Consider the following 26,115-nt stretch of genomic DNA (forward strand, 5'->3'; position numbering starts at 1 on the left):
CTTCAAGATGCAAAGTTAAACCTCCACCCTCCCCACCACACACATGCACGCCCGCGTGCACGCGCACACACACACACACACACACACACACCCCGCAGGTGGCAGGGCTTCTGCAGAACAAGAGAGATACAAGTCTATGGTTTAATCAGTGATGGGAAGGTTAGGATCAAGTGTCTCAGATTAATTAGAGGACTTTTTACTTGCAAATCTGTGCTCCTAACTTAAGTCAAGTTTAAGATTTCTACTAGGAAACAACATGGCCTACAAGGATGACTTTTTTTCTTTAAATTTAAAAACTTTTTTCAATTACGGTTTGCACTCAGCGCTATTTTCTGTTGGTTTCGGGTGCACAGCGCAGCGGTCAGCAGCCACACAGTCCGCAGAGTGCTTCCCGGAGGGGTCCGGTGCCCGCCGGGCCCGAGCACGGCTGCCGCAGTCTCACCGACCCTGTTTCCTGTGCCGCGCAACGAGTGTGCTTTGAAGCTACACACACAGGAAAAGAATGCAGTTCTTTTTTGCTTCGTTGTAGAAAGAAGAAGTAAACGACTGTGGCGAAGGCATTGACAGAAACCATCTGAAGCGGTCGCAAAGCCATCTCCCTTACTTTGCCCCGAAGCCCCCGGCAGACAGCGCAGTGATCAAAGCCGGCTACTGTGTGAAGCAAGGAGCCGTGGTGAGTAGCTCACCAAACACGTGCACGGAAGAAAGCGCGTTGCATCAGCAGGCTCGGCATACAGATGGTTCACCTCGCTCAAGACCCAGAGGGAGAGGCCAGCACGCCGAGGAGGCAGGAGGCGGAATAAGGGTTATTCTGTGTTCCTACCTCAGGGCTGTTGTTTTCTTGCTCCGTGAGCAGCTGGGTAAATGAAGGCTTATTACCACTGACCTTCAATTTTAAATGAGCTTTCCTAACAGTTTTATTTATTTCCAAACACTTTTCTATTGATCTCCACACCCGCCTTGGGAGTGGCTGAAGGAAAGGGCGGGGGCGGGGAGTGGGGTGTGGAGGTCAGCCCAACACTCGATTTGACGTTGGGCTGACTTCAGTTGAAAGCTCTGTGACCTTGGGCTACTTAACTTCCTAGCCTCTCAGTTTCTTTTGAAGGAAAGCCATATTCTAAACCGTGCCATCGGAAGGGTTTCTGAACGGGGTAAACACCAGAGCACTTGGCACAGCACCTGGTCCTTAGCGGGCGCTGTTACGGGTCAGCCAGACAGTCTCACACGGCCGGGTCCAGGTGGGAGCTGTAGGAAGAGCCAAGTGCATCTACCAGTATTCCTGAGGTGCCAAGGTGTCTTTTTAAAATGCAAGTCATTCTTTCTGGGTCAGCTACATCTTTAGAATTTTGTAAGGAAATAAACATTCAAGTTTTCAAATAAACAGAGAATTCTGTAAGGGAAGAAATACTGCAAGCTTACCAGCAGTTTCTTTTTTCTTCTCTCCCTCCTTCCCTCCCTTCCTCCTTCTCTCTTTATTTTTTTTTAAAGATTTTATCTGTATTTATTAGAGGGGAATGGAGGGAGAAAGAGAGGGAGAGAAACATTGACCAGGTTGCCTCTGGCACGCCCCTAGGTGAGGACCTGGCCCACAACCCAGGCGTGGGTCCCGGCTGGAATCAAACCTGCGACCTTTTGGTCCATGGGGCCATTCCCAGCCCACTGACCCACACCAGCCAGGGCTACTGGCAGTCTCTTTGTTTTCACATCTTTTCTAATTAGCTTAGGTCAGCCAGGGGAAGGTCCTTTCTGCCCTAATGGTTTGACCTCCTGTTTTTGAGGGTTCTTCAGGTTGAGGGAGATGAAGGTGAGCGCTGGGGGTCTCTCACTGCCCCGTGTCTGCAGGTCAGTCAGCGTCCTCCAGCTGTGACTCACTCGTGTGTTGGGGCTTTTAAGGCGGTGCTCCTTTCTTTCTTTCATTTTCTAAAAAGTTAACGTTAGAAAGACACGTCGATTTGTTGTTTCATTTATTTGTGCATTCACTGGTTGACTCTTGCGTGCACCCCAACTGGGGACAGAACCCGCAACCTTGGTGTGCTGGGGAGATGCTCGAACCAACCGAGTGCCCAGCCAGGGCCAGGAGGTGCTCCTTTCTTTGAGTTTTACTCTTAAGTCCAGACTACCAGTCCTGTAGGACACTGAAGTGCTTTCACAAAAGCTCACAATGAGCAAATATTGTTTGCTCATTGACAAACAATATTTGTACAAAGTAGGCTCACTTTTTAAAATATTTATTGTTTTGCCACTAAGGATCAAGTACTTACAGAAAGACTTGTGCGTTTTATGAGTATAGATGGAGAAACTTGATGTGGTTTAATAGCATTTCCTGTTCTTGCTCTTGAACTCTTGAGAACATTTATTTTATGGGGTTAGAGGTGGAGAGAATGGGGAAGTGCTTTGCTTAAACTTTCAGAGCATTAAAAATATGCCACCGTATCATAAAATCATATGGTAAAAGCTGAAAGCCAGCCACCAAGGCTGAATTAGCAGTTCAAGGCCCAAGTAGCAAAAGGAAGGACGTTTCACATGTCTTCTCATTGTGGGAGGGTAGTGTGAGTTTCTCAGTGCTCGACATTTCCAGTTGTGGGTTCATTTCAGAATAATTAAATGGTTATTAACATTTGACATTCTTAGAAACAGAAGTCTTATGTCTGTGTCCATCTCTGGTAGATGAAAAACTGGAAGAGAAGATATTTTCAATTGGATGAAAACACAATAGGCTACTTCAAATCTGAACTGGTATGTTGCTCAGTCATAAATGTTGCTTTTATATGCTTTTATATGTTACACTGTGGTGACTTTTATATACATATATATGACTTATTTCTCTGATTTTCTGTTTTTAAAGTAATTAAAATCTGGTTTTGAGAGGTATATACAATTCATTTTTTGTTGTGATGCTTTGGTTAATGGTATTTTTGTTAAATATACCTTAAATAAAAAGATCATATTTTCCAAGACATTGCACCTTGAAAGAATTAAAAATATGTGAACCCCCTCCCTAACCCCATCCACAAATTTCCTTAAAGGGATGCTGGTGGAGGTGGAAAGAATTAAGTCCCTAAGAGCCAACATTTAGCGCTCTTTATTTCTGCCTTTCTTCTGTAGTCTCTCCTCACACTTTCTTTCCCTATCTGAGTCACTTTTAAGTTCTTTTGTATGAGATGTTTTGTTCTCTCCAAAGGTAGACATAGACCGACATTCCTTTTTCATTGGCTCGAGTAACATCCTCATTTAAAACATTCTTGTCCTGTCACCTGAGTTGTGCAATAGATGGTTGGATAAATTCTATGCAATTCTGTATTTACACATCTGGCCTGCCTCTTACTGTTTCACGGGGCCTTTGGAGGGGAGCGGCGTGTTTTACTTAAACGAGGGCCCAGGAGCAGCGGGCGCTGTGGAACTGTCTGCACCGATGATGGCAGGGTCCTGTGTGAGCGCTGGCCAGGTGGTGGTCTGGCTGCGACGTGCGGTTGTTGAGCGCTGGAAGTTTGGCTAGTGTGACGGAGGAACCTCACTTCATTTAATTTCAAAATCAAAACTGATTATATTTAATACTTATAAATTTAAATTTATAGCTAGTGGCTGCTGCATTGGACAACAGAGCACTAGAGAGCAGGAAGGGACTGCTTTCAGATTCATTGCAGGTGTCCGTTCTCCTGGGAAGCTGCTGACCTTCATTAAGTGCTTCTCTTTACCCATTGTGGTACCTGGTCCCCACGTCTGTCATCCTGCTTCTCCCTCTGTTTTGTAGTTGTGTGCGTGCTTGTCTTTACCAGGTAACCACGTGAGGTTCTTTAGGGCCGGTTTTCTTTGTGCCCTTTTATGCGCGCAGCTCCCAGTACTTGGGAGATAGCCAGTCAGTAGGTGTGTTTGCATGGATGGAAGATGACGGAGCAGAGCAAGAGTAGCCATTTTGGCACGGGAGCCCTTCTCACACTTCAGACGCCGAGAGCCCCCGCTGGAAGTGCTGGTGACTCGGTGCAGAGAACACTGGCCGTGGTGTCTCGGGAGGCTGCAGATGTGCTTGGTGGGCAGGTTGTTCATTGCTTCCTTTTGAGGTTTTATTTATTTAATTTTAGAGAGAAGGGAGGGGAAGGAGGAAGAGAGGGGGAGAAACATTGATGTGTGAGAGATATGTCAACTGGATGTGTCTCACACGCCCCCAGCCGGGGACCTGGCCTGCAACCCAGGCACGTGTCCTGACTGGGAATGAAACCGGCAACCCTTAGGTTCACAGGCCGGCGCTCCGTCCACTGAGCCACACCAGCCAGCGCTGATTCATTGCTTTTAATTATTGCTTTAATTAACTTTTGGGAAGAGTCACCCACGCAGCACAGGTCCGTGGAGCTCTCGTGGCCCTGGTGCGCGCTGTCCAGGGAACCGGGAATCAGAAACACTCAGTGACAGATGTTCTGGCCTTCACCTGCTCGGTTTTGCCGGAGAAACAGACACGCACCCCTGTCACAGTGGTGAGACAACTGTTAAATATGTGCCAGATTTTGAAAACCTGAGTATGGACATTATGCTATAAAATCTGAGACAAAGAATACTGAACTGTCATAGGATTTAGAGAAATTGTGTGTATTTAGGAATATGTTAATTAGAAAGCACAGATAAAGCTGAAAACACTGTATATTTATAATTGTTGACCCTTATCAATTACTGAGATGCACATTTCAACTTCTCTGAGACCTGAGGGTGCCTTAGAGCTGCAGGTGCGGGGCACCGGGAAGCAGCGCGCTCCAGTCGCTGTTGTCGGCGTGTGCACGGCCTCCTGGGGGGGACCCACAGGCACCGGCACTGCACCTCCAAAGGGGGGCCGGCAGCTGGGAGGAAAACCACAGGGGCCCAGCGAGGTGTTCTTAGGAAACGCTGCGTCGTCAGCTCTCGCTTTGGCCCAGAGAGTGGTATGGAGTGAACAACGGTGATGCTGATGGCCCTGGTCAGAAAGTGGTTCGGAGGAACTAGAATTCGGATGTGAGGTTTTAAAAAGCCTTAACCAATTTATTTTGCTTATATATTTTTGTATATGCTAAAGAAGGATGATCGATGATAAAAATTGATGTTTTAAAGTACGAAAGGGCTCCTTTCTAAAACCTTTTGATATGGAAGAGCTGAAACATTAAGTGGATTGGATCGCTTCTCAGAGTTCATGATTATCAGTCCATGCCTGGTTTTGTTTCTTTCCCACCACCCACTTCTCCCTCCTGCTTTGAACAAATCCTGGACATTATCATTTCATCTGTAAATATTTTAATACGTACCTCTAAAGGATAAGGATTTAAGTTTCCTTTTAGTAGGTTTAAAAGATTTAAGTATACAACTGAAAACTGGAGAAAATATTTGCAGCGTGTGTCAGAGATAAGACATTAATATCCCTACTGTACAAGGTCTGTCCGGAAAAAGTTCAGCCATTGTTAATATAGTGAGAATGGTTTGTGGGTGACGTTGATGTGAGCTGGCAGCCAAGGAGAGTGGGCTGGAGTGCGCATGTGTGAATAATGATGCCTTCCCGGTACTGGTCAGTGGGGGCGGTAGATGCCATTGAGCGAGCATGAGTACTGTGTGGCTATCGCATTCAAAATGACTGAGTGAGTAGGGCAATGAATCTGCATCAAGTTTTGTGTTAGGTTTGAATATTCCTCCGTGGAAACTATTCGGATGATTTAGAAGGATTTTGGCGATGTTGCAATGAGTGCAGCACAAATAAAAGTGTGGCACAAACGCTTCAAAGATGGTCTAGAATGTGTTGAAAGTGACCCACGTTCTGGAAGGCCTGCGAGAAGCTGCACGGGCTGCAGTCAGAGATCAACAACTGACCGTGCAAGAACTAGAAGCTCATGTGGGGATTCCAGACACTGCTGTGTCCGAGATTTGGACGCAGGATGTTTTCATGAAACGTTTCATGGCAAAATTCATTCTGCAGCTTCTGCTACCAGAGCAGAAGGAACATCGTGCTACCATTGCTAATGACTTGATTCAAGCCACCACCAGTGAACCAGATGCCCTCAAGAAGGTCACAACCAGAGATGAACGGTGGGTCTGTGGCTACGATCTGGCAATGAAGGCCCTGCCATCCCAATGGAAGTTGCCTGGTTCTCCATACCCGAAGGTGGCGTGACAGAGTCGCAGCAAGATCAGGGCCGTGTTAGCTGGGTTTGATTGGGAAGGCACTGTCCGTCCTAAGTACACCCCTTCAGGCCAGGCAGGTACTCGGGAGCACCACCGCCTCAGTGTTGTCGTCAGCTGAGAGATGCAGTGTGTCGAAAACGGCCGTAGCTTTGTGCAGCTGGTGACTGGCAGCTTCACCACGACAGCACGCCTGCCCATGCATCACGTCTCATGCAGAGTATCTTGGCAAAACGGCGAATCACCCAGGTGACTCAGTCCCTCTACAGCCCAGATTTGGCTCCCTGTAACTTCTGGCTTTTCCCAAAACTAAAATCACCTTTGAAAGGGAAAAGATTTCAGACCATCGGTAAGATTCAAGAAAACATGATGGGGCAGTTGATGGTGATCCCAACAAAGGATTTCGCAGAGTGTTTTGAGCAGTGGAAGAGACGATGGGAGAGCAGTGTGAGGTCCCAAGGTGCCTTCTTTGAAGGGAATGAGGCATCGTTGTCCTGCATACAACGTTCCCTGCATCTTGTAGCTTCTTTAATAAACGTCTCTTTTTCATATTACATGGCTGGATACCTTCTGGATAGTCCTCAAATAAAGAATCTTAAAAATTGAGGACAGGGGTCCCTTCTTATCTTCTCCCCCCACCAAACCTAAACAATTCAGACCTACATTTTTTAGGTGAGGAGAGTCAGTGTAGGCATCCGTGATAGCGGTGCAGGAGCAGAAGGGCCAGAGCAGCCAGGTGCGTGTGGGCAGAACACACGGCGGCTGTCTGGGCGGGCTAGCTCAGCCTGGGGTGGAGGGAGGAGGCACCCACTTTGGAGAGAGCGGTCGCAGCAGGGGTGGCAGAGCAGTCACACCTGCTTGCTGATGAAATAAGGAAACTAGCAAGGGCAGTAGTGGTCGGTGTGTTCACTGCTGAAGGGGGAGTGATAAATATAAAAAGGGAAAGTTTTTATGTCAGATTGGAATTGGACATGCTGGCGGGAACTTCAGACATACAGGTAGATGCGGAAATAAACACAGGAATAAATGTATTCACGTGCTTACATGCATCTGTATATTTAAGGTATACTCCCCAGCTCTGTGCACTGAAAAAACTACCTTCTTCGCCTGAAGGAAACCTAGGCTCCCTGGAGAAATGGCAAGATTTCAGACCTGGGACGTGAGAAACAAGAATAAAATAACCCTGGAATGTCTTATGTCAGGAAGCAAGGAAGTGCTTGCAGAATGACAGGGACATGTTACAGGACCCAAAATCCAACTGGAAAATGTCCCCCTCACCAAATGTGGGGCAGTTTCAGCATTAAAATGAGCAATTATGGCGCTAGAGTGTTGCCCATTGAATAAAATAGGGATCCACGCACACTCATGCGCCATGAATGAGTGAGTGAGGGGACATACGTGTGTCCAATGATGAAGGAGAGACGGCGTAGTTTCAAAGTGCCTGAGCACCAGGGGGCAGGTGCCTTTATTTACAGTGAAGAAGCCTGGCGGACACCAGCCTAATCAGGTGATCAAGTGAGGGACGTGAGCCTCATGGTGATGAGATGAGTTGGATTCTTTCGCCGCCCACCTGACAGGAAGGCTCGAGAAGAACGCAGCGTCACCGCTGTGGTATTCCTGAGTCTGATCGGGAGGGCGCATCAGGCACACCCGCCCGCGCAGGGGCGGGCCCGTGTACCGAATGCCTGTCCTGCAGTCTGCAGTGGGGTCCAGGCTCCGGAGCCAAGGACAGAATGGCCGAAGGAAAGAAGACACCGGACAAGTAAATGCAGCCTGTGATTCTGGATTTTTCAGCCTTCATAAAAGACATTTGGTGACACTTCCTGATTGTGGTGGTTGCGTTGTGATCATCTAAGGGGATTTCTTTGTAGGAGACACACACTAAAATATCAGGGTAGTAGGAGCCAGGCCAGCAACTCTGAGATGGTTTGGGGAACTCGGCTCTGTGTGCCGAGTTTTCGACCTTTGTCCAGGTTCGTTCATGGTTGGTTCAGAATTTAAGAAGAAAGTTTAGGGGGAAATACCTGCTCGCAAAATGAGCAAAAGAGACAGACAGACAACTGATTTACAGGGAAATTGGTCCCCAAACATACAAAAAGATACCCTAACATCACTTGTAATTAGAGAAGCATAAATTAAAAAGAAACTTAACAGCTACCTCGCTTCTCATCTGTCACGAGAAAACCATTGCCGAGTGAACAGACGGGCACATCCTCTCCCCATTTGCGCGGAGGGGCCCCGTGGGGAAACAGCTGGCTTCGGAGCTGGGCAGGGAGCGCGTGAGCTGCGCCCATTCTGAGCGTCTAGTTCGGACAGACAACAAGGAAGCGGCTCAGACAAGTGACGGGGACGTGTTGAAAGGACACAGAAGCCCCCAGAAACTCAGTTTGAGCAAGAAAATAAGTGGTAACAATGGATTACAGCTCATAGAATTCAACAAGTCATTAATAAATGGAGAAGGAAAAGCATTTTCTTAGAGTAAAGTTCCAGCTGATATATGTAGATGAGTTGATGGTGTTAGAAAGGTCACTGTCTGGTAGCCACTGTGGTGATGGTGGTTTTAGGCAAGAATCCTCTGTAGTCAGTAAATCTAGAGGGCAAAATTGTGATGGGAAGCTGGGTATTACCGAGGCCCAGGTACTTCCCCACAAGGTATTTAGTAATGGCGAGGGGAAAAGAGTGATGTTACAGTTGCTGGCCAGCGTGACCTTAGCGAGAGAGCAGGGTTAACACCCCCGGGACCCGACAGACCACTGCCGCGCACCCTGCGAGGGGTGCTGCGCCGAGAACAACACCCCGCACGTCGGTCGGTGGTTTCCTGCACCGACAGGCGTGCAGCCTGGGTCTGAGCACCGTTAACATCGGAACCGGATGCCGGCCTGGCTTCTTAAACTGGCCAGGTCAAGGAGGACTGAAGAGCCAGTCCACGGGACAGGAGACGAAGACACGGCGACTGTTAATAAACAGGAGGTGTGATACCGGCCCGAAGCCCAGGCCAGAAAACACACAGGACCTGTTTCTTTCGCTGTAAAGGACGCAGTGGGGCAGCGCACGGGGTCTGAGCACGGCGTGTGTCAGAGAACAGCAGGGTGTCATCGTGGGGCGTCTGCTCTCCCAAGTGCACCGTGGTTGTGTCAGAGAACAACCCTTTTGTTTTTTCTCGGGAAATACGTGCTGAAGTCTTCCAGTGGTAAAGGTGCGTCATATCTCCTGCGTGCCCTCAGACAGTTCAGGAAAACCTGTGCGTGCCACATTCACGTGTGCACACGCACACACGGTTTAGGGAATGTGAAATACGTCTTGGCAAACGGTGCAAAGAACACAGACATTTTTACAGTTTGAGCTTACTTAAAATGAACTGTTCTGTAAAACTTGAAAGAATTACGGTTTCAGAAAAGTGTTCAGCTGTGACCTACTGTTTTTCTTAGTGCTCATAAAATAATGGCGTGTTGATCTTACGGTGCGATGTTCAGGGGGATACGGGGCGCAGTGTTTTAGGGACCCCACAGCGTAAACACGGCTCATCCCCAGATCCCTCAGGCGGCTGCCAGTGCGTGTGTTGTAGGGCTTGGGAAGTTCAAGTGAGATGACATTTAAAATCCAGCACATGTCCTGGCACCTAGTAAATGTTCGATAACTTGTGCTTGCTGAAATAATGTATTCATATGAAAGTGTCATTCTTAAAGTGACGCCTTTAGCTCAGAGTAGCTGGGTATTCACCGCTCTGGTGCCTTCTGTAGCAGGACCGCATTCCAGAGAGGAAGAAGTGCCCACTGCACTAGGTGCACAGGGCTGGTCGGGCTCCGATGGGTCACGGCCGGGAGCAGGCTGCCTTGTTTCAGTCCACAGTGTATAGAAATAAGGTGGTAGTGTTTGAGCTGTTCTGATGCTGGACGGTTCGAGAGGGACGATTTATGTCTTAGATTTGCTTTAGGAAAGAAGCGTGATTTTCACACAGCTCTCCAAGTGAGGCAGCTGACTCTGAGGACTAAACTGCATTATCTGTTTGCTTCTTTCCCCTCCAGGAAAAGGAACCTCTTCGTGTAATACCACTCAAAGAGGTTCACAAAGTTCAGGAATGTAAGCAGAGGTAAGCACTAGTCTGACTTGTGTATTCCTTGTGTGTTGCTAATACACAGTAGTGCTCCAGTTCGATCGATGTGTTTACTGATGGTATTTTTTTGCATCCTAGTGTTATTTTTAACTTCTCATAGTTGGGATATGCTAGACCTTTTAAAACACTTGGATTGAAGTATTGAGACTTTTTTGTTTGAAAACTAAAAGTTAGGAGACAATCCTTAAGCGTATTAATGGAAAGGAAAAGGCTATCAAATTAAACAAATCGATGTATTTGTGTTTTATAGTATTTCCAGGTTGGTGCCGAATAGAGTTTTGTAAGAAAACAGTAACTTGGTAGCATTTGAGCGAACTGATTTCTTCATGTTTAAAACTTTGGATTTTAAAGTAGTTTTATGAACCTTTTCTAAAATATATCTGTAACTATATAAAGTAAGTAAAATTTAATGTAAAAATAAGTTGAAAGGTTGATAATTTGGTTTTCTCAAATCAGTATTTTTATCTCTAATATTTACTTTCTGTTGATACACACTTGGTATTGAGTAAAGAAGTGAAAGAGAAACTGTCAGACAGCTGCTATTGAAGTGTACTTGGGGATTCTTTTTTGTAACAGTGACATAATGATGAGGGACAACCTCTTTGAAATTGTAACGTCGTCCCGAACTTTCTACGTGCAGGTAAGATACTTCTTTGAAGATTATAGATCCTCTTAAGCAGTGAATAGTTTTAGAGGTGAAGTAAACTTGTAGCTTACGAGAATAAGCAAAATATATGGCAGATTCACCAAAAAATGTTCTGTAAGATGAGTGGTAAGGCCCTGTGTTCAGCAAATAAGAGTTTTCTCTGCTGTGAGGTGGTCAGATGGAATTCCGCAGTGTTTGGAGGAAGGGAAGTGCTGCTTTAACCTAGATGCTACGTGTGTGCTTTCGACTTGGGTTACTTGTGCACGTAGTTTGGAATTTTGATTATATCATTTTTGGTAATTTTATAAAAGGGGGGGCTCAAATACCCATAATAAAAGTAGACAGTAGATCTTGGAGTTTCATTAATGGTAGGTAAACATCCTGTACATACTTTTTACTTACCACATTAATTAGATTGGAAATTAAAAAAAAATTTGTTTTTATTTTGTAAGACTTAACATATGCTTACTGCACAAAATTTAGAAAACAAAGAAAAATATGGCCCTGGCTAGTGTGGCTCAGTGGATTGAACAACAGCCTGCAAACCAAAGGGTCACTGGTTCGATTCCCAGTCAAAGCACATGCCTGGGTTGCAGGCCACGGCCCCAGTAGGGGGTGTGGGAGAGGCAACCACACATTGATGTGTTTCTCCCTTTCTTTCTCGCGTACTATTTCCAGAAAAATAGTACGTAAAATAATGTCATAATCATTTTTAACTACACAATTACATAAGTATTCTTGTGGCAAATTTAGATAATATAGCAGCAAATATAGATAGAGGAAAAGTGATTTCTACCATTTTTTTGAATCCGTTGCCTTAGAATGACTTTGCTGTTAACAGTTTGTGACCAAAATGCATCCGTTGGGTTTGTAGGGAAAGAGCTGATGTTGAGTAAACAGTGACTAAACGAGCCCTTCCTTTTGCCCAGGCTGACAGCCCCGAGGAGATGCACAGCTGGATTAAAGCTGTCTCTGGAGCCATTGTCGCGCAGCGGGGACCCGGCCGGTCGGCGTCTTCTGTATGTCTCCTGTGCCCTGGGGTGGCCCTCCCTGGGGTTTCCCCGTCCTGTCCAGTTACTTTCCTTCCTCTCCCCCGATCCTCCCGGTTTCTTTCTGTATTGAGATTTACTTGCATGGTAACTTTCATACCGATTGGACTTGCAAAAAAAAATAATGCATTTCTAATTTAATGCTTCCTTGTAGTGTTATGTATACATAACTTTCTGTGCATTGTATTGTCTTAAATGCACAAGCAGGGCACCTAAAAAATGACCGTTTCCTTGCTTTGTTTTAGGAGTTCCTCACTTGTCAGGAGGCCTAGGTTTGGTGCAACTTGACCAGTTCTTTGCACACTACGTGGCCTGTTCGTGCAAGGCACCTTTAGGGGCAGCGTTGCACTCTTGTGAACGTCCCAGTTTCCTCTGCTTCCTGTAATTTCAGTCGAGGTGTTTTGTTTGTTTGTTTGTTTTCTTTTATTTTTTTCTTTTTTGGCTTAATAGTGCCGTAAGACATTGAGCAGCTGGAACCTTAAATACATTTGACTGCTCTCAGTCAATAAATATTTTCCATTTCACGTTTCATTCTCATTTCCTAGTAGGTTAATTTTAAAGGCTGCTTTTGTTTGTGATCTTTTTAAAAAATATTTTATGTATTTATTTTTAGAGAAAGGGAGAAAGAGAGGGAGAGAAGCATGGATGTACGAGAGATTCCTCCATCAGTTGCCTCTTGAACACTCTCACGTGGGGACCTGGCCTGCAACCCAGGCACGTGCCCTGACTGGGATCAAACCAGCGACCTTTCAGTCTGCAGGCTGGCACTCAGTCCCCTGAGCCACACCAGCCAGGGCTGTTTATAATCTAAATTATCATTGTAGTATGCCATAAAATTGAAACAGCTAAATATTTTGAGAAGTAGTAAGAAAAATGTTTTTAATTTTTAGCTGACTACATTTGAGGACAATATAGGAATAAGATATGCCTTTAGAATACTTTGGTCACTGGTCTCTGATGTGAAAATACACGTTCTGCTGAGGAATGAAAAATGTGTGAGTGTCTTGAAGTGTAGCCCTCTGGCCTGCAGAACGGGCCTGGTATGTAGCATGGTGGCCTTAACTATCCAGATTCCCTGGGAATGCTAGATAATCTGTGCTTCCAGGGTTTTCCTGGTAGTAATATTGTCTTTTAATAGTTTCCTACTGTTAGTAACTACAGATCAGTAAATACAGATCCCTCCTTCTCATTTCCAATGAAGTCATCCTCCTTATATTCTTTCTGGAGTATCAGAAAGTTCATGTCCTGGGTGTTACTTCAGTAACTACCTGTGTTTTGTGTGACTTTTCAGCGGTCAGGCATGAGACTCTCTGCAAAAACGGTGTCTGTTGGGAAGAGGACAAGCCGGAGAAGGGCGTCTGTGTTTTGTGCTTGTGGTGGGGGCCAGGCGGACTCTCTAGCTGTGACTGTCAGCACGCCTTTCTCTCCCCTCCCTCTCCCCAGGATAGGTCAACTCTAATCGTAGCTTTGCACTGTGTTCCAGATGCGGCAGGCCAGAAGGCTGTCGAACCCTTGTATACAGAGGTATACATCGAGAACTGGTGAATGCGGCACGTATGTGGGCTCTCACGCAAACGTGCCTTCTTACTAGAGGGCCCGGACTCACTCACTACTCACCACTCATCCTAGAAAGTTGAGTTAATCAAACTGCCTTCTGCAGTTACCGTAACCATGTCAACACTAACGCCAACTGTTGCACTGGAGTTATCAGGATGGAGATGTATTTCGAAAAAATAAGTAAATGATGAAAAATAGAACTTTACTAACTGAGAAAGTCATATTAAGTTATTCTCTAAAAGTTACTTTACTAAATTGCCACAAGAGTTTCAACTTCTGTATTTTATGTATTTTGAATTTTTTTAATACACCGCTTGAAACACGTCCTTGTTCTAATCTGTGCACACTCGTGCATGTAAGTGCATTGGATAAACTGCTGCAGTTTGCATGGCGTTTTAAATTGCAGTTGAAATTCAGCTGCCTAAATTTGTCACATTGGTAGTTTGTAGCACTTTGTTTTCAAAACCACTGGTCTCATAAATGAACACAATATACTGGGAACTATATAGGGATGCACTTGGAATGGTCATATTTAAAGTTATCCTCAGATTTGATAGAGTTAGAAGCATGTTGAAATTAATATTCAGAACTGGTAATTATTTCACCATAGTTACGGTAGCTGATTGAATTTGTGCCCTGTGCTCCCTTTACAGTCTTAAGCCGTATGAATGCACGACATTCTAAACTAAACACATACAGTGAAATGAAAAGCGAAGAGACTGTACTAGTGGTTGCAGAATTCAGGGAATGTATGCCACTTAAAATATGTGGGATAATTCCTAGTGTTGATTTAAATCAGCTTCTAAAGCAAACAAGAGCTAGTTGGCCCCTTGTAAGCACAGTGCAGCTGCAGTCGGGCCACCGTATTCCCTTTTGGGCTGACTGCGTCTCCAGAGTGTCAGAGCTGATTTCTCAGTGGGAATGGTTGTTGGCCATCATCGCTTTAAACTCACTCCTGAAAGTGCTTCGCTTTGGGAAAGAACTCGCACACGTTTGCTGCATGGCTCGTGCTTCCGCTCCGTGTGTGTGCTGTGTTGCGTCTGTTTTTCAGAGAATAGAGTCTCGCGCTGAGTTACTAACCTTGTCGGTGTGCCCGGCCGTGTCTGACCGCCACCCCTCTTTGCAGGAGCATTCCGCCGGCCCCGAGTCCAGGCACGCCTGCCGCCCCGCCGGGGCCGCAGCCGCCCCCTCACATTCCGCAGCCTCTCGCAGCCACTCTTTGGTCTCAAGCTTTGCCGTGGAGAAGCGAGGATTTTACGAATCTCTTGCCAAGGTCAAGCCAGGGAACTTCAAGGTCCAGACTGTCTCTGCAAGAGAACCAGCTTCCAAAGTGACCGAACAAGCGCTGCTGAAACCCCAAAGTGCAAACGGCCCTCAGGAAAAAGACGGCGGCCCGGTGGACTTGGACGACGCCAGCCTCCCCGTCAGCGACGTGTGAGGCGGGCATGCGCGCGGAGCCCGGCCTGCCTCGTCCCCTCAGCGTCCTTTCCTGAGGTCTCTAGCCAAAGATGACAAAGGGGGGCGCGCTTTCAGTGCGTGCGCTGCACCGCCCCGGAGACGCGCTCTCCCCGAGCTGGGAAACCAAGGATTTGGGCAGTGGCCAAACTTTTAGTAAGCAGCCTCTTCGGGAAAGAAAGGAGAGAAATCTAAGTGTCTTCGTATCAATTGTCTGAAGTGTTGTGTGTCCTCATTTGGGTGATAAAAATGTTTGTGTGATGTTTTTTCCTAATCAATTTGACAATTTAAATGTTGATCAATTTAAAACATTAAAAGTGCTTATTATCTTGTCATTTTTAAAATGCTACTATGACTCCTATTAGATGGTTGATATTTACACATTCTTACTGGTTGATATTATTGAATGAAATATTACCAGTCTAAGACCCCGGAACTCATGATGTCTGTGGTGCTGTAAAATTTATACTACAGTGTGGACTGTTTTATCCAAAAACCATTTTCGATGCCCCGGATCGCAGGGCGAGCGAGTGGGAAGCTTTGTGTGGAGGATAGTACTGGACCGTTGCGGAGGGCTGTGGGTTGCACCGAGGTGGAGAAAAAGGGGAAATCAAGGTTCAAACAACTGCATTTTGGACATTTGTTTGAAAAGGTTAAATACTGAAGACTTGCAGTGGCTATTGCTTTATTCAGTGAAAATTACTTGGTGTGAAGTTTCTGGGAAATCTGATTTTCTTACGAAAGTTTTGTACATAGTTCTTATTTCTATATTTGGATCGGTGAGGGACCTCAAGTTTGTATGTAAAGGCACACTTCCCTTCCTCCTGCGACTGTGGCCTCTACTTCTTGTCACTCACAACCTGTATTCAAGTGCCTGTGTTTTTCATTCTGTCAGATGTGCTCAGAAGTCCGCCATGATGGGTTTCAACGTTGGGGTGAAGTTCATTTTCAGCAGGGGGTTGAATGTGTGAGAGAAGGCCTCACTTGATGTTAGAATGCTGGTATTGCACTGCCTGTGCACATTTATGGTTTAGAACACAAATTTGAGAACAGATTTAATCACAGGGAATCGTCAGTATAAGCACCTCTCTAAAAAAATCCTTCGTTTGAGATGTCGAATAACAGACCAATTGGAGCAATCACCGTTGTTGTGGTGCGGTCTTAAACATGGGCTTTAAGAAAGTAGTCTTGGATTCCACATGCTGCTATTTTTATGATACTGTACCATTGTACTGTCCCGTGTTGTTTTGAATTCATGCATGTCACGTGTCTCCCTTCCCTTGCTGAGACGAGTTCCCGTCTGAGAGCGAGAGCGAGCGGGTTTCCCGCTGCAGTGGTGGCCCCCCCCCCCCCCCAGGCCGCCCTCTCCACGCGGGGGGCCTCCCAGCATCCGCGGCAGCCCCGGCGCCTGAGGGGCCCGCCGCTCCGCTCCTTCATTCATAAGCTAGTGTTCCCGAAAGTTGTACTTAGGGTTTCCTTCCTTGCAGCCACATTTGAAAATGATAGGATGAAGAGATTTTAAGTAATTATCACTTTTTATTCATTATCATGGCTCTTGACAGTTCCTTCTTCATGCGCACGCCCGAGAAACCCTGTGCGGGCGGTGCACGGCCTTCAGGAGCCCCCGCCGCTCTCCGGGGCACAGCTTCCCCGGTGCGCGTCTGTGCCCGCGGGCCCTGGCCTTGGTGGGCCCCGGCCTTGGCGGGCTGGCGTATCTCATAGCGGCAAAGCACTGTCTCTGTTTGGGGACTTTTGTGGAACTGCCCTTGTATTCACTAGCATAGGAAAGTATTCTTGTGATTTGGGGGGTCTTCTGATATTTATCTCAATACTTTTGTAATTCTATGAAAATTATTTAATTATTTTAAAACGTATACTTTTCTTGTAAATATGTCACATCTGAATTGTCAAAAATTACTTTGAATCCCTTACTGTTTGCTGCCTTTTCCCCCCTGTACATACGACACGTTTTCTCTCGGAATGGAAATACACGTGTGCTTCCCATCGTTTACTTCCGCATCTGTCGTCTCCATGTGTCCGACTGGTGGAACACTGTAATGACTTGAGAATAAACCGCTCAGAATGAATTCTGCCGTGCTTCTCATTTGCTTTGGTCGTGCTCTCGTGCAAACAGGTAAAATAGAACACATGAGTTTGGTCGATCAACTTGAATTTATCTACTTCGGGACAGACTATCTGGTTACCTTTGAAAGACAGAGCTCGCCATGAAATTGTGAAAACAACAAATCTCCTGGCTGGCGTAGCTCAGTGGATTGAGTGCGGGCTTTGAACCAAAGCATCGCAGGTTCGATTCCCAGTCAGGGCACATGCCTGGGTTGCAGGCCACGGCCCCCAGCAACCACACATTGATGTTTCTCTCTCTCTCTTTTTCTCCCTCCCTTCCCTCTCTAAAAATAAGTAGATAAAAATCTTAAAAAAAAAAAGAAAGAAAAGCATACAATAAAACCTAAACTTCTGATTTTTGTTTTAAAAAAAAGAAAACAACAAATCTCTTTGGCGAAAAAGAGCTTGTTTATTTTGCTCAATTAAAACGTGTGCTCAAAAGCGCCCTTAAACGTGCTGCTGCGGAGCTAGTTTGAGTCACCCAGCTGCTCGCAGGGCCTGGCTGTGGGTGAGACTGGGCGCGGCGTGAGGCGGGCATCGCGATGCCCGGGCGCTGCTGACACGCGCACACAGGACGTCCCGTCCGGGGCCCCGGGCCGCTTCTCACAAACCCGCATCGGCGACAGGCAGCTCGTGTTTGCTGTGTACTCCCGGGACCGGGTGGCAGCAGGCGCCTGTCTCGGTGATGTCTGCCAACTGGTGCGGCTTAAGTTTCTGTCCCTGAAAAGTGTTCTAAGTGTTCTCACATGCAAAAAGGGAACGTCCTGAACTTTGTTGCTTGTGTGAGAAAGCAACACAGCTTTTCTCTTCCTTCCGGTTGCTGTTCAGGAATTTCCCTTCAGTGGTGCTCAGACCTCTCATCCGAGCTCTGCCAGCAGTCGGCGAGGCGGGACATCACAGCCTAACCCCGGATCGGTGGGCGTCCGCCTCGTCCTCGGGAGGGTTTGCCCGGCCACGCGGGACGTGATGGAAGGGTCTGTGTTTCCTGGTGTGAACTCGCTGTGGTGCACAGCTCCCAGATTATTGGCTATTTTTTAATGTCTTTTGAAAATCGTATTTTTCCCAAGCCTCACCCAGGACGTGTACTGGGAATACTGCTGAACGGGGGCTAGCATTTAATTTTGGTAGGGAGAAGCGCCGTGTTCTGTGATGAGGACAGGTAAAGTGAACCGTGCCCTTGCCGTGGCCCAGCCGTGGGGCAGCGGCGCCACCTTCTGGTGATGTTGCTACATTGAAAGGAAAGCAGTTTGGAGTTGAGTCTGTTTCACTTCGTGGTACTGAGACAATTAGAGAAGACATGCAAATGGCTTCTTTAATTAAGCTTTTTGGGGGGAGGGGAGTGCAGATTCAGTTCAGTGGTTTGAAGAGGAGCACGGAGCGCTTATGTGCCCTGCAGTCGCTGACTCCTGACAAGGCCCCTGAGAGCCCGGGAGAAGGTAACCGGGCCGTGGGCACCGCTGCCAGCCCCAGCCCCAGACGTGTCGCGGTGCAGGATGGTTCTGTCATCTCGAGGGCCCCTCGCTGCTGTCCTGGTACGGCCCCATCCGCCTCCCGTCCCACAGGTTCGGAAGTAAACGGAGTCCCTGGCCCGGAATCTCATTCGGTTTAAAACCCTTTTTGCTGCCGGAGTTCAGGCTCTTCACCACCATGGTATCGCTGCCCCAGGGGAAGTCCTGCAAGCTACTCTTCGTTTATATTGTCTCCAGGTTACTGAGTGGGATTTTCACTCAATCTGTTTTCAGCATTTTTCAGAATAATGTTTCAAATGATAGATTTCCTTACACATACACTTAAGTTTAATATTCGAAAATCAATAATAGATGTTGTGAGCATAACCTCCCCGGGGGATCTTTAAGCTCTGACATTGGACGTTACGTAAATGAACAAGGTTGCCGACATAAGGGTTGTAGGCTGAAACAGCTTTAGGATGCCCGGTGCCTGCAGCGGAAATAGCGGCGACACTGGGTTCAGTCGGTGTAGGGGATGAAGAGTGGGGTGTTTTTCCGCGTAGAGAAGCTTTTGACCTCTGGAAGCCTTGGGTCACCTCGGGGTCTTCAGCGTGGTGCACCAGGCAGCGCACGGGCAGCCTGAGAAGACGATGCAGATGCTGATAGGGAGTTTGCAGGAGGAAGCGCAGAGTGCGACCCGGGATGGAATCGAGCACGGAAAACTCCCACCTGGGGCTGACCTCCATGCGCGGTGGAGTGACTCAGCGGCACCTGGGGGTGGGGGGGGCCCTTTAGGAGGGAGGTCCCAGGAGACAGACAGACACAAATAAAAACTAGGACACGACAGTATGTTTGCAAAATGTCAATTGGGCATCTGAAGGGTCCAAATGGTCCCACAAATTGAAATCGTTCCCTTGAAGGTCCATTGCTCCTGTCTCCCTCCCAGACTGGTGCACACACCAGCCACGCTGGTTCTCTTAAGCAGTTTGGGGTTTTAGGGGGTGGGGCGGGGGGAGTAGGCAGCGGCTATATTTCCCTGATTTGGGAGTTTCCACAGCAGAGCCGGTGCTGGCCTGGCATGGGTGCCTTCATGCTGTGAACTGAGTCTGCCCCGTGGGGCCTTGTTCACTGGTATTAACAAAGAGGGACCTGGGCTCCCGTGACATCGGTGCTTTTGTGGCTTTCCGTACACGTCACACCCGTGGCCTGGGTCTGTGTTCCCACTCTCGTCGCCCTTTCAGCTCTCCTGTTGCCCGTCTGTGTTTTGAAGGCGGACCCTTCCTGCTGGACTAGGGTCGGCCAGTGAGAGGAAGTGAAGTGTTGGGGACCACGGCACGTCTGCTGGCCTGGATGACCAGAGGGGGCGCCAATGGGGGGGCTGGGGGGGCTGCAGAGGCTGCAGGTAGGGCAGGGTGCGGGGGTTTGGGGGGGGGGGGGAGCCTGCGGTTGCAGCACAGAACGGGGTGGTTTGAGATGACGGACACCTAGGTAGAAGCATCAGGGACTGAGAGGGGTCTGTGCTGGGGAGTTGCCGGCACGTGAGATGCTGTTTGCAGCTGGGAGACTGGATGGGAGCGATGAAGAAAGAAGGAAGGCCACAGCCCTGGCTGGCGCAGCTCAGTGGATTGAGCGCGGGCTGAGAAGCAAAGTGTTGCATGTTCGATTCCCAGCCAGGGCACATGCCTGGGTTGCAGGCCACAGTTCCCAGCAACCACACATTGATGTTTCTCTCTCTCCCTCTCTCTCTCTCCCTCCCTCTAAAAATAAATAAATAAATAAAAAGAAAAAAGAAAAGAAAAGCAGTGGGGAAAACTTATTAAAAAAAAGTAGTTTTCAAGTACTTATATTTTACCGAGTGGTTTTTTTTCTTAGTGAAAAATGGTGGCTGAATTTTGTCAAATGGTTGCAGTATCTATGAGATAATCTTTTCCCTCCGTAGGTTAGTTCATGTGGTGAACACGAATCCATTTTCTCATATTTAACTATATCATCCCATTTCTGGAATAAGTGCCATTTGCTCAGGTCGCATTGCTTTTCAAATGGGCTACTTGATTGTACTTGCCATTGTTTCATTTTTCCATAAAGGTGACGGGGGCCTATATTTTTCTTTTCCATGGGTCCTCGTTTCTGTATATGTCATGGGCTTCTATTGTACCAGCTTCGCTGAAAGAACTTGGGAGGTATGTTTTTCTTTTCAGCTCTTCAGGAGCACCTAGAAGAGAACTGAGGTTATTGCTCCTCAAGAGTCGGAGGGTTTTGCCTGGGAACCCATCTGGACATCTGTGGGGGGGGTGCATCTGAGCAGTCCCTCCTCTGCTCTGTGAAAACCAGCGTGCTTAGGTTGCCTATCTTCTCTGGAATCCGCTTGGATACATTACATTCCTAGAAAAGGATACATTCTGAGTTTTACCTGGAACGGGGGCAGAACAGAGCAGGAACAACACACTTTGTCTGGAACACAATGTGGGAACCGAAGTGAAGACTTTGTTTCTATGCTGCGTTGTGACCACACTAGGTTTTGCCCGTGGCTCCAGACCCACCCGTGGACGCCAGAGTAGCGTGGTGGTGTTCAGCTGCAGGGAGACCATCCAAAGCATCAGGGTTTTAGACATTGCAACTCGAGTGTGCAGCATGTCATTTATTTCTCAGAAAGAATGTGTGATCCCTGGAGAGCAAGTCCAGGTTCCCCTTCTGAGAAACTCCCCTCGTGAGCTGCGTGGAAACTTGTAGCTTATCTTCAGGGCCCTGGCCTTTCGGGCTTCTCCCACAGCACGGCACGGCACGGCTCGTGTACCCTACACTCCGGCTCAGGTGGACCATTCCCTGGTTCCCGGCGTTCCCGCTGCCTGTGTTCCTGCTGGCCCTTCTGCCCAAACACCACTTGCCGGGGCGTCTTTGCCACTTAATTTCACCCACCCTCCAGTTCTCACCTAGGTGAAGTTTTCTCCAGGGGTGTTGGAGTTGCTTTCTCTCTCTCTTTCCCTCAGAACATGGCTGATGTTTTTAATGTATTGCTTTTAGAGAGAGAGAAACACTGATTAGTTGTTCCACTTATCCGTGCACTCATTGGTTGATCCTTGTACATGCCCTGACCGGGGATCAAACCCGCAACCTCGGCGCATTGGGACAACGCTGTCACCAGCCAGGCAGCCCGGCCTGGACTGAAATTGCTTTCTCAGCTTCCCCACAAGACAAGCCACAGTGACCCCCAAACACCTGACTGCCTCTCCCTCTCGTGCCAACATTCACTTCAGTTCATTGGAACTGGGATCCAGTCGAAGCTTTTGCTCTTGAACCGTAGGCTGACCAAATGGCTTTTCTTTCTCCACCGCAGTCCCTTTAAAAGCCAGCGACTTCCAAACTTGGAAAATGTCGGAGAATGGAAGCGGCCCAACCTAGCTCTTTGTTGATGAGATGGGCCCACGAGACATAAATAAGACAGGAAGCACAGTTCAAACATCCTGGTGGTAGCGGCCACTCCGGGAGAGCGGGACACAGCACTGTGGTCCCTGCAGTTGCTCACGGCTGCCGGCCGGGCCTGGGCCCCTTTCGTACCCGTGGGCGGGGGTCCACGTGCGGCCCGAGTGGGGCCACGTACCAAACCTGTTGCGTCAGGGGCGGCCTGCGTGGCGGTCTCTCAAACTCAGACCAGTTGCCACATAGGGTGAACGTGTAGATTCCAGCTAAAAGCCGGCCCGGCCCGAGGTCTGGCCCTCCCTGCGCAAAGGTCAGTGTTTTCCTGCCTGAGCCTGTTTGGTGCGTCTGAGAGGTCAGAGAGGTCAGAGCGGTCTCCCCCAGACCCCTGCGGCACAGCCAGAGCACCGAACCTCAGAACTCCTTACCTTGTTCCCGAGTACCAGCTCTCTGTGCTGTAAGTGTTGTCACCCATCCCCTGCCCACCCATGTGGAGGAAGCGTGTTTCTCATGGTTTTACCTTTCTTTAAAAAATACATTTTTAAAGATTTTATTTATGTAAGAGAGAGGGGAAAGGAGGGAGAGAGGGAGGGAGAGAAAAAACATTGACGTGTGAGAGATGCATCTACTGGTTGCCTCTTGCACACCCCAAATGGGGGCCTGGCCCGCAACCCAGGCATGTGCCCTGACTGGGAATCGAACCTGCGACCCTCTGGTTCACAGGCCAGCGCCCAACCCACTGAGCCACACCAGCCAGGGTTGGTTTTGCCTTGTATCCAGTCCCAGAATTCTCCCTGCTTGGCTGTCCTTCTCCTGCCCCCATGTCTAGCACCCATGGAGGTCCTGTAACCCTCCCTCTTACATCTCCCACTCTGATTCCAACGTATGAGACACTGCAAAACCCCCATTCCCCAGGGCTGCTTCCTGGTAGTTGTCAGTTTGGCTCAAAAAAACCCTCAAACTCACCTTATTTTTATACATGACAGTCAAAAGAGGAGGCACAAGTCAGCTACATGAAATCCATTGGTGACGGATTAGGGAGGCGGGAGGATGCAGAGTGGGGTGGGGGCGGCGTGGTGGGGGGACCTCCGGGATTGGATAGAAGGTGAAACGGTGGACTCGCACGTCCTTTACACGGGTGGGTGCGGGCAGCAGCGCCGGCCGTCCCAGGACAACAGTAACGAGGAGGGGGTCGGGTCGGGGGCGGGGGGAGGGGGCGCTCTGTGGGCACCTGTGCTTCCAGGGGCCTGGAGAAAGGAAACCTGGCGTTCCACCGGAATGTTATCCAGATGCTGGGAGACAAGGCGCAGGCCAGCTGACGTAAACACTGACCTTTGTGAGCAGACATACATACCGGCCTGGGACAGGACTGCCTGCCGTGACCTGCTTTTAATCTCGGTCAGGAGCTTTTAGTTTCGGACCACGAGGGTGTCAGGGTTCGTGCCTGGCCCCTGCCCTCCACGCTTGGGTGGAAGGAAGCCTGCCACCTTTTTTAGCAAGGGGAGCTTCTCGGTATGAAACGTTCAGAGGCTTTTATCCCGTGGGTTGGGCCACAGGGGACACTGGGTAACCTTGGGACCAATGTCCTTAACAGCAGTTTTTGTAGAAAGTGGAAAATTCTTTTTTAAAAAAAATTAAAAAAAATTTATTTTTAGAGAGAGAGAGGAAGGGAGGGAGAAAGGGAGAGGGCAGCAACGATGGGCTGCCTCTCCTACGTGCCTTGGCCAGCACCAAACCGGAAGTCCAGGCATGGGCCCTGCCCGGGAATCGAACCGGGGACCCTTCACTTTACAGAGTGATGTCCAACCCACTGAGCTACACTGGTCAGGGGTGAAAATGAAAAATTCTTTAAGTGGCTTTCCGTGTTCACCCTGAGAGCCCAGAACAGTCCATTTAGGGTACTTTGGTGGGAGTGAGTGCTTCACACACCCTTTGCCCCCCTCTCTTTGGTTTGGAAATTCCTCGTTGCCCTCTGTGACTCGGTGTGTCCTGTCACTGCCTCCTGGAAGCCCTCCCTGACTTCCCCTACGAGTGCCTTGGTCTCTACACTCCCAGGGAAGTTTTGTGTTTTCTTTTGTCAATATCGGTGATTTATAATTTTTGAGAACATTTCTACTCCTTCCCCATCTCTCTTATCTCTTCACAGTCTGTCCTCACTTTTAAAATTCCTGATTGTGACTCCCCCAAGGGAAGCCCCTAGCGGTTTTCTGCTGTTCTGAGAACAGAAGCTGCCCCCCATGGTCTCTGAAGGCCGGCCCTCCGCAGTCTGGCCCTAGCCTGCTGCCACTCGGGCCTCCCTGGGTTGGGGTCCACGCCAGCGGCAGCGTCTCGTCCTCCTGCTCAGGGTGACAAGGCGGCCCCCCCTACCCCCCCCCCCCCCCCCCCCCGCCAAGAGGAGCTCGCACCACACGCTGGAAACCGGGTTCTGATTCTCGAACCGGCTGCATCCCAGCTCTAACGGAGCCTCCGTTGCTCCGGGACAGGCGCTGACCTACAGCAGAGCGTGGCTTGTGGTGGGTTCTCGCCCCTCGGCGTGAGGGTAGAGCAGGCGTTAATAAATGCCACAGAGCGTGTTTGGTTGTGCTCGGCTGTCCCCCCCGCCACCCCTCCCCAGCAGAAGACAGACTGTGCTTAGTTAAATTCAATCAACAGTTTTCAAGGGCCTCCCATGGACAAGCCATTTCGCTGGCCTTGTAACTGCATAGAAACTTCGTTTCTTTATGACGACCTTTTCTTCTTTTTTTTGATTCGAACCGGCCTCATCCAGAACCCTGCCTCCCCCAGCTCCCTCTCCCTTGCACACCCACCTCCTGAAGCATCAAGCCCTTGGGACAGTGATGTTCTGATCGGCATCAAATAGTCTCTGGGGCACAGCCTCTGGTCTGGTAGCTGCAGAGAGAGCTCCTTCCGACCAGAGTTAACAGCCCGGCCTCCGCTGCGTTTCAGCTCCAGGCCCCCTCCCCCAGCTCCGACCTCTCAGTGGAGACCGTGATCCTGACCTCAAGGCTGACGCCCTCCATTATCATGATGGACGACTTTCCCCTGTGGAGCCCCTGCCCTAGATGCCACTTCTTGAGCATTAGCTCACCTAAGTCCCTCGGTGTGGGCCACTTCCTAAAAAATAAACCCCTTTTCGGCTGCAAACTGCTGTGCGTGTTTCCCTGGGCTTCGATGCGCACAGGCAGACGGACCCTTTGGTCCGGCCACACTCTCTGGGGTGGGGGAAACAAGGGAGGCGGACACGCCAAGGCCGCCTCTGTTGCAGGCAGACTTGAGCCCGTGTGATGACGCTCGCCGAGCTGTGGCGCAGTAACACAGCCCCAGGGGTTCACAACCGTGAGGCTCGTTGGCCAGTGACGCCCTGCGTCCGTGTGCGCCTGCCTTGGCTGCGCACCTCTCCCTGGAACGAGCAGCCTCCATGTGACAACAGGAGACACACCTCACGTGGCCGCTTCTCCAGCCCAAGTGGCGCCCTCGTCAGAGCTCAGCACATATCTACGGTGTGAAACGTTAATTCAGAAATCCTGCGTTGCATTTGAGATAGACACACGCCCCCCCCCCACACTTCCTTCGGTGTCTCCTTGCTGTCAGATGTGCCGTGTTCATGTGGCATGCCTGGCTGTGTGCCAGGGCCTGGGCTAGGGCGTCGGGGTGGGCAGCAGTCCTCAGGGAGCGGACCTTCGGGGTCCTGCTCCTCCACGGGGCACCGGGACGTGCAGGTTGGGGGCGAAGGGGTGGTGGGAGGTTCGGGGAGCTCAGGCTTTGTCCCGCCAGGTGCGAGTCTGACGGTCACCTCCCGAAGCAGTCAGGAGCAGACAGCACAGTGTCACACGCTGTGTTTCCTGCTTCGTGTTTAAGCATCCCCCCATCCCCGGGTCCTCCAATCGCAAGCCCAGGGAGCTGGGCGTCAGTGAAGGGTGCCCCAACTCCTTTTCGACGAGGGTCACAGGGGTTGGGCTCCGCCCTGAGGCTGAGCGCTCCGGTCCCTTCTCCCTCCCTCCTATCCAGCTGCAGGTCCTGGTGACGGGAGGGCTGGTACCAGTCAGTGCAAGAGCCCAGCTTTCAGGCTGATTTGGAAAAGTGATGGTTATTTCTTTTTTTTAAGGACTGGCAAGTTCCTTTGATTACCGGGTGCCAGTCACTGGCCTAGGCTTGGGTGCCCAGAAACTGCACCCAAGA

General features: G+C 49.1%; 1 protein-coding gene across 10 annotated transcripts in view; it reads left to right on the forward strand.

Moving 5' to 3' along the window:
- PLEKHA1 (pleckstrin homology domain containing A1) overlaps positions 1-24,199 on the forward strand; it is a 54,861-nt gene extending 30,662 nt beyond the window's left edge. For 3 of the 10 annotated variants that reach the window (XM_028512109.2, XM_028512110.2, XM_036027422.1), the window contains exons 7-13: positions 530-673; positions 2,668-2,736; positions 10,155-10,219; positions 10,820-10,883; positions 11,819-11,908; positions 13,422-13,462; positions 14,622-17,040. In XM_028512109.2, coding sequence (XP_028367910.1) covers positions 530-673; positions 2,668-2,736; positions 10,155-10,219; positions 10,820-10,883; positions 11,819-11,908; positions 13,422-13,462; positions 14,622-14,829 — 681 coding nt within the window. In that variant the 3' untranslated portion in view covers positions 14,830-17,040. Of the gene's footprint in view, positions 1-529; positions 674-2,667; positions 2,737-10,154; positions 10,220-10,819; positions 10,884-11,818; positions 11,909-13,421; positions 14,201-14,621; positions 17,042-24,186 lie in introns of those variants that run through there. The other 7 variants (XM_036027421.1, XM_036027418.1, XM_036027423.1 and 4 more) reach the window with 7 other exon arrangements.
- Positions 24,200-26,115: the final 1,916 nt, after the last annotated feature.

The sequence above is a fragment of the Phyllostomus discolor genome, chromosome 5 (genome assembly GCF_004126475.2).
Source record: "Phyllostomus discolor isolate MPI-MPIP mPhyDis1 chromosome 5, mPhyDis1.pri.v3, whole genome shotgun sequence".
Taxonomy (NCBI): domain Eukaryota; kingdom Metazoa; phylum Chordata; class Mammalia; order Chiroptera; family Phyllostomidae; genus Phyllostomus; species Phyllostomus discolor.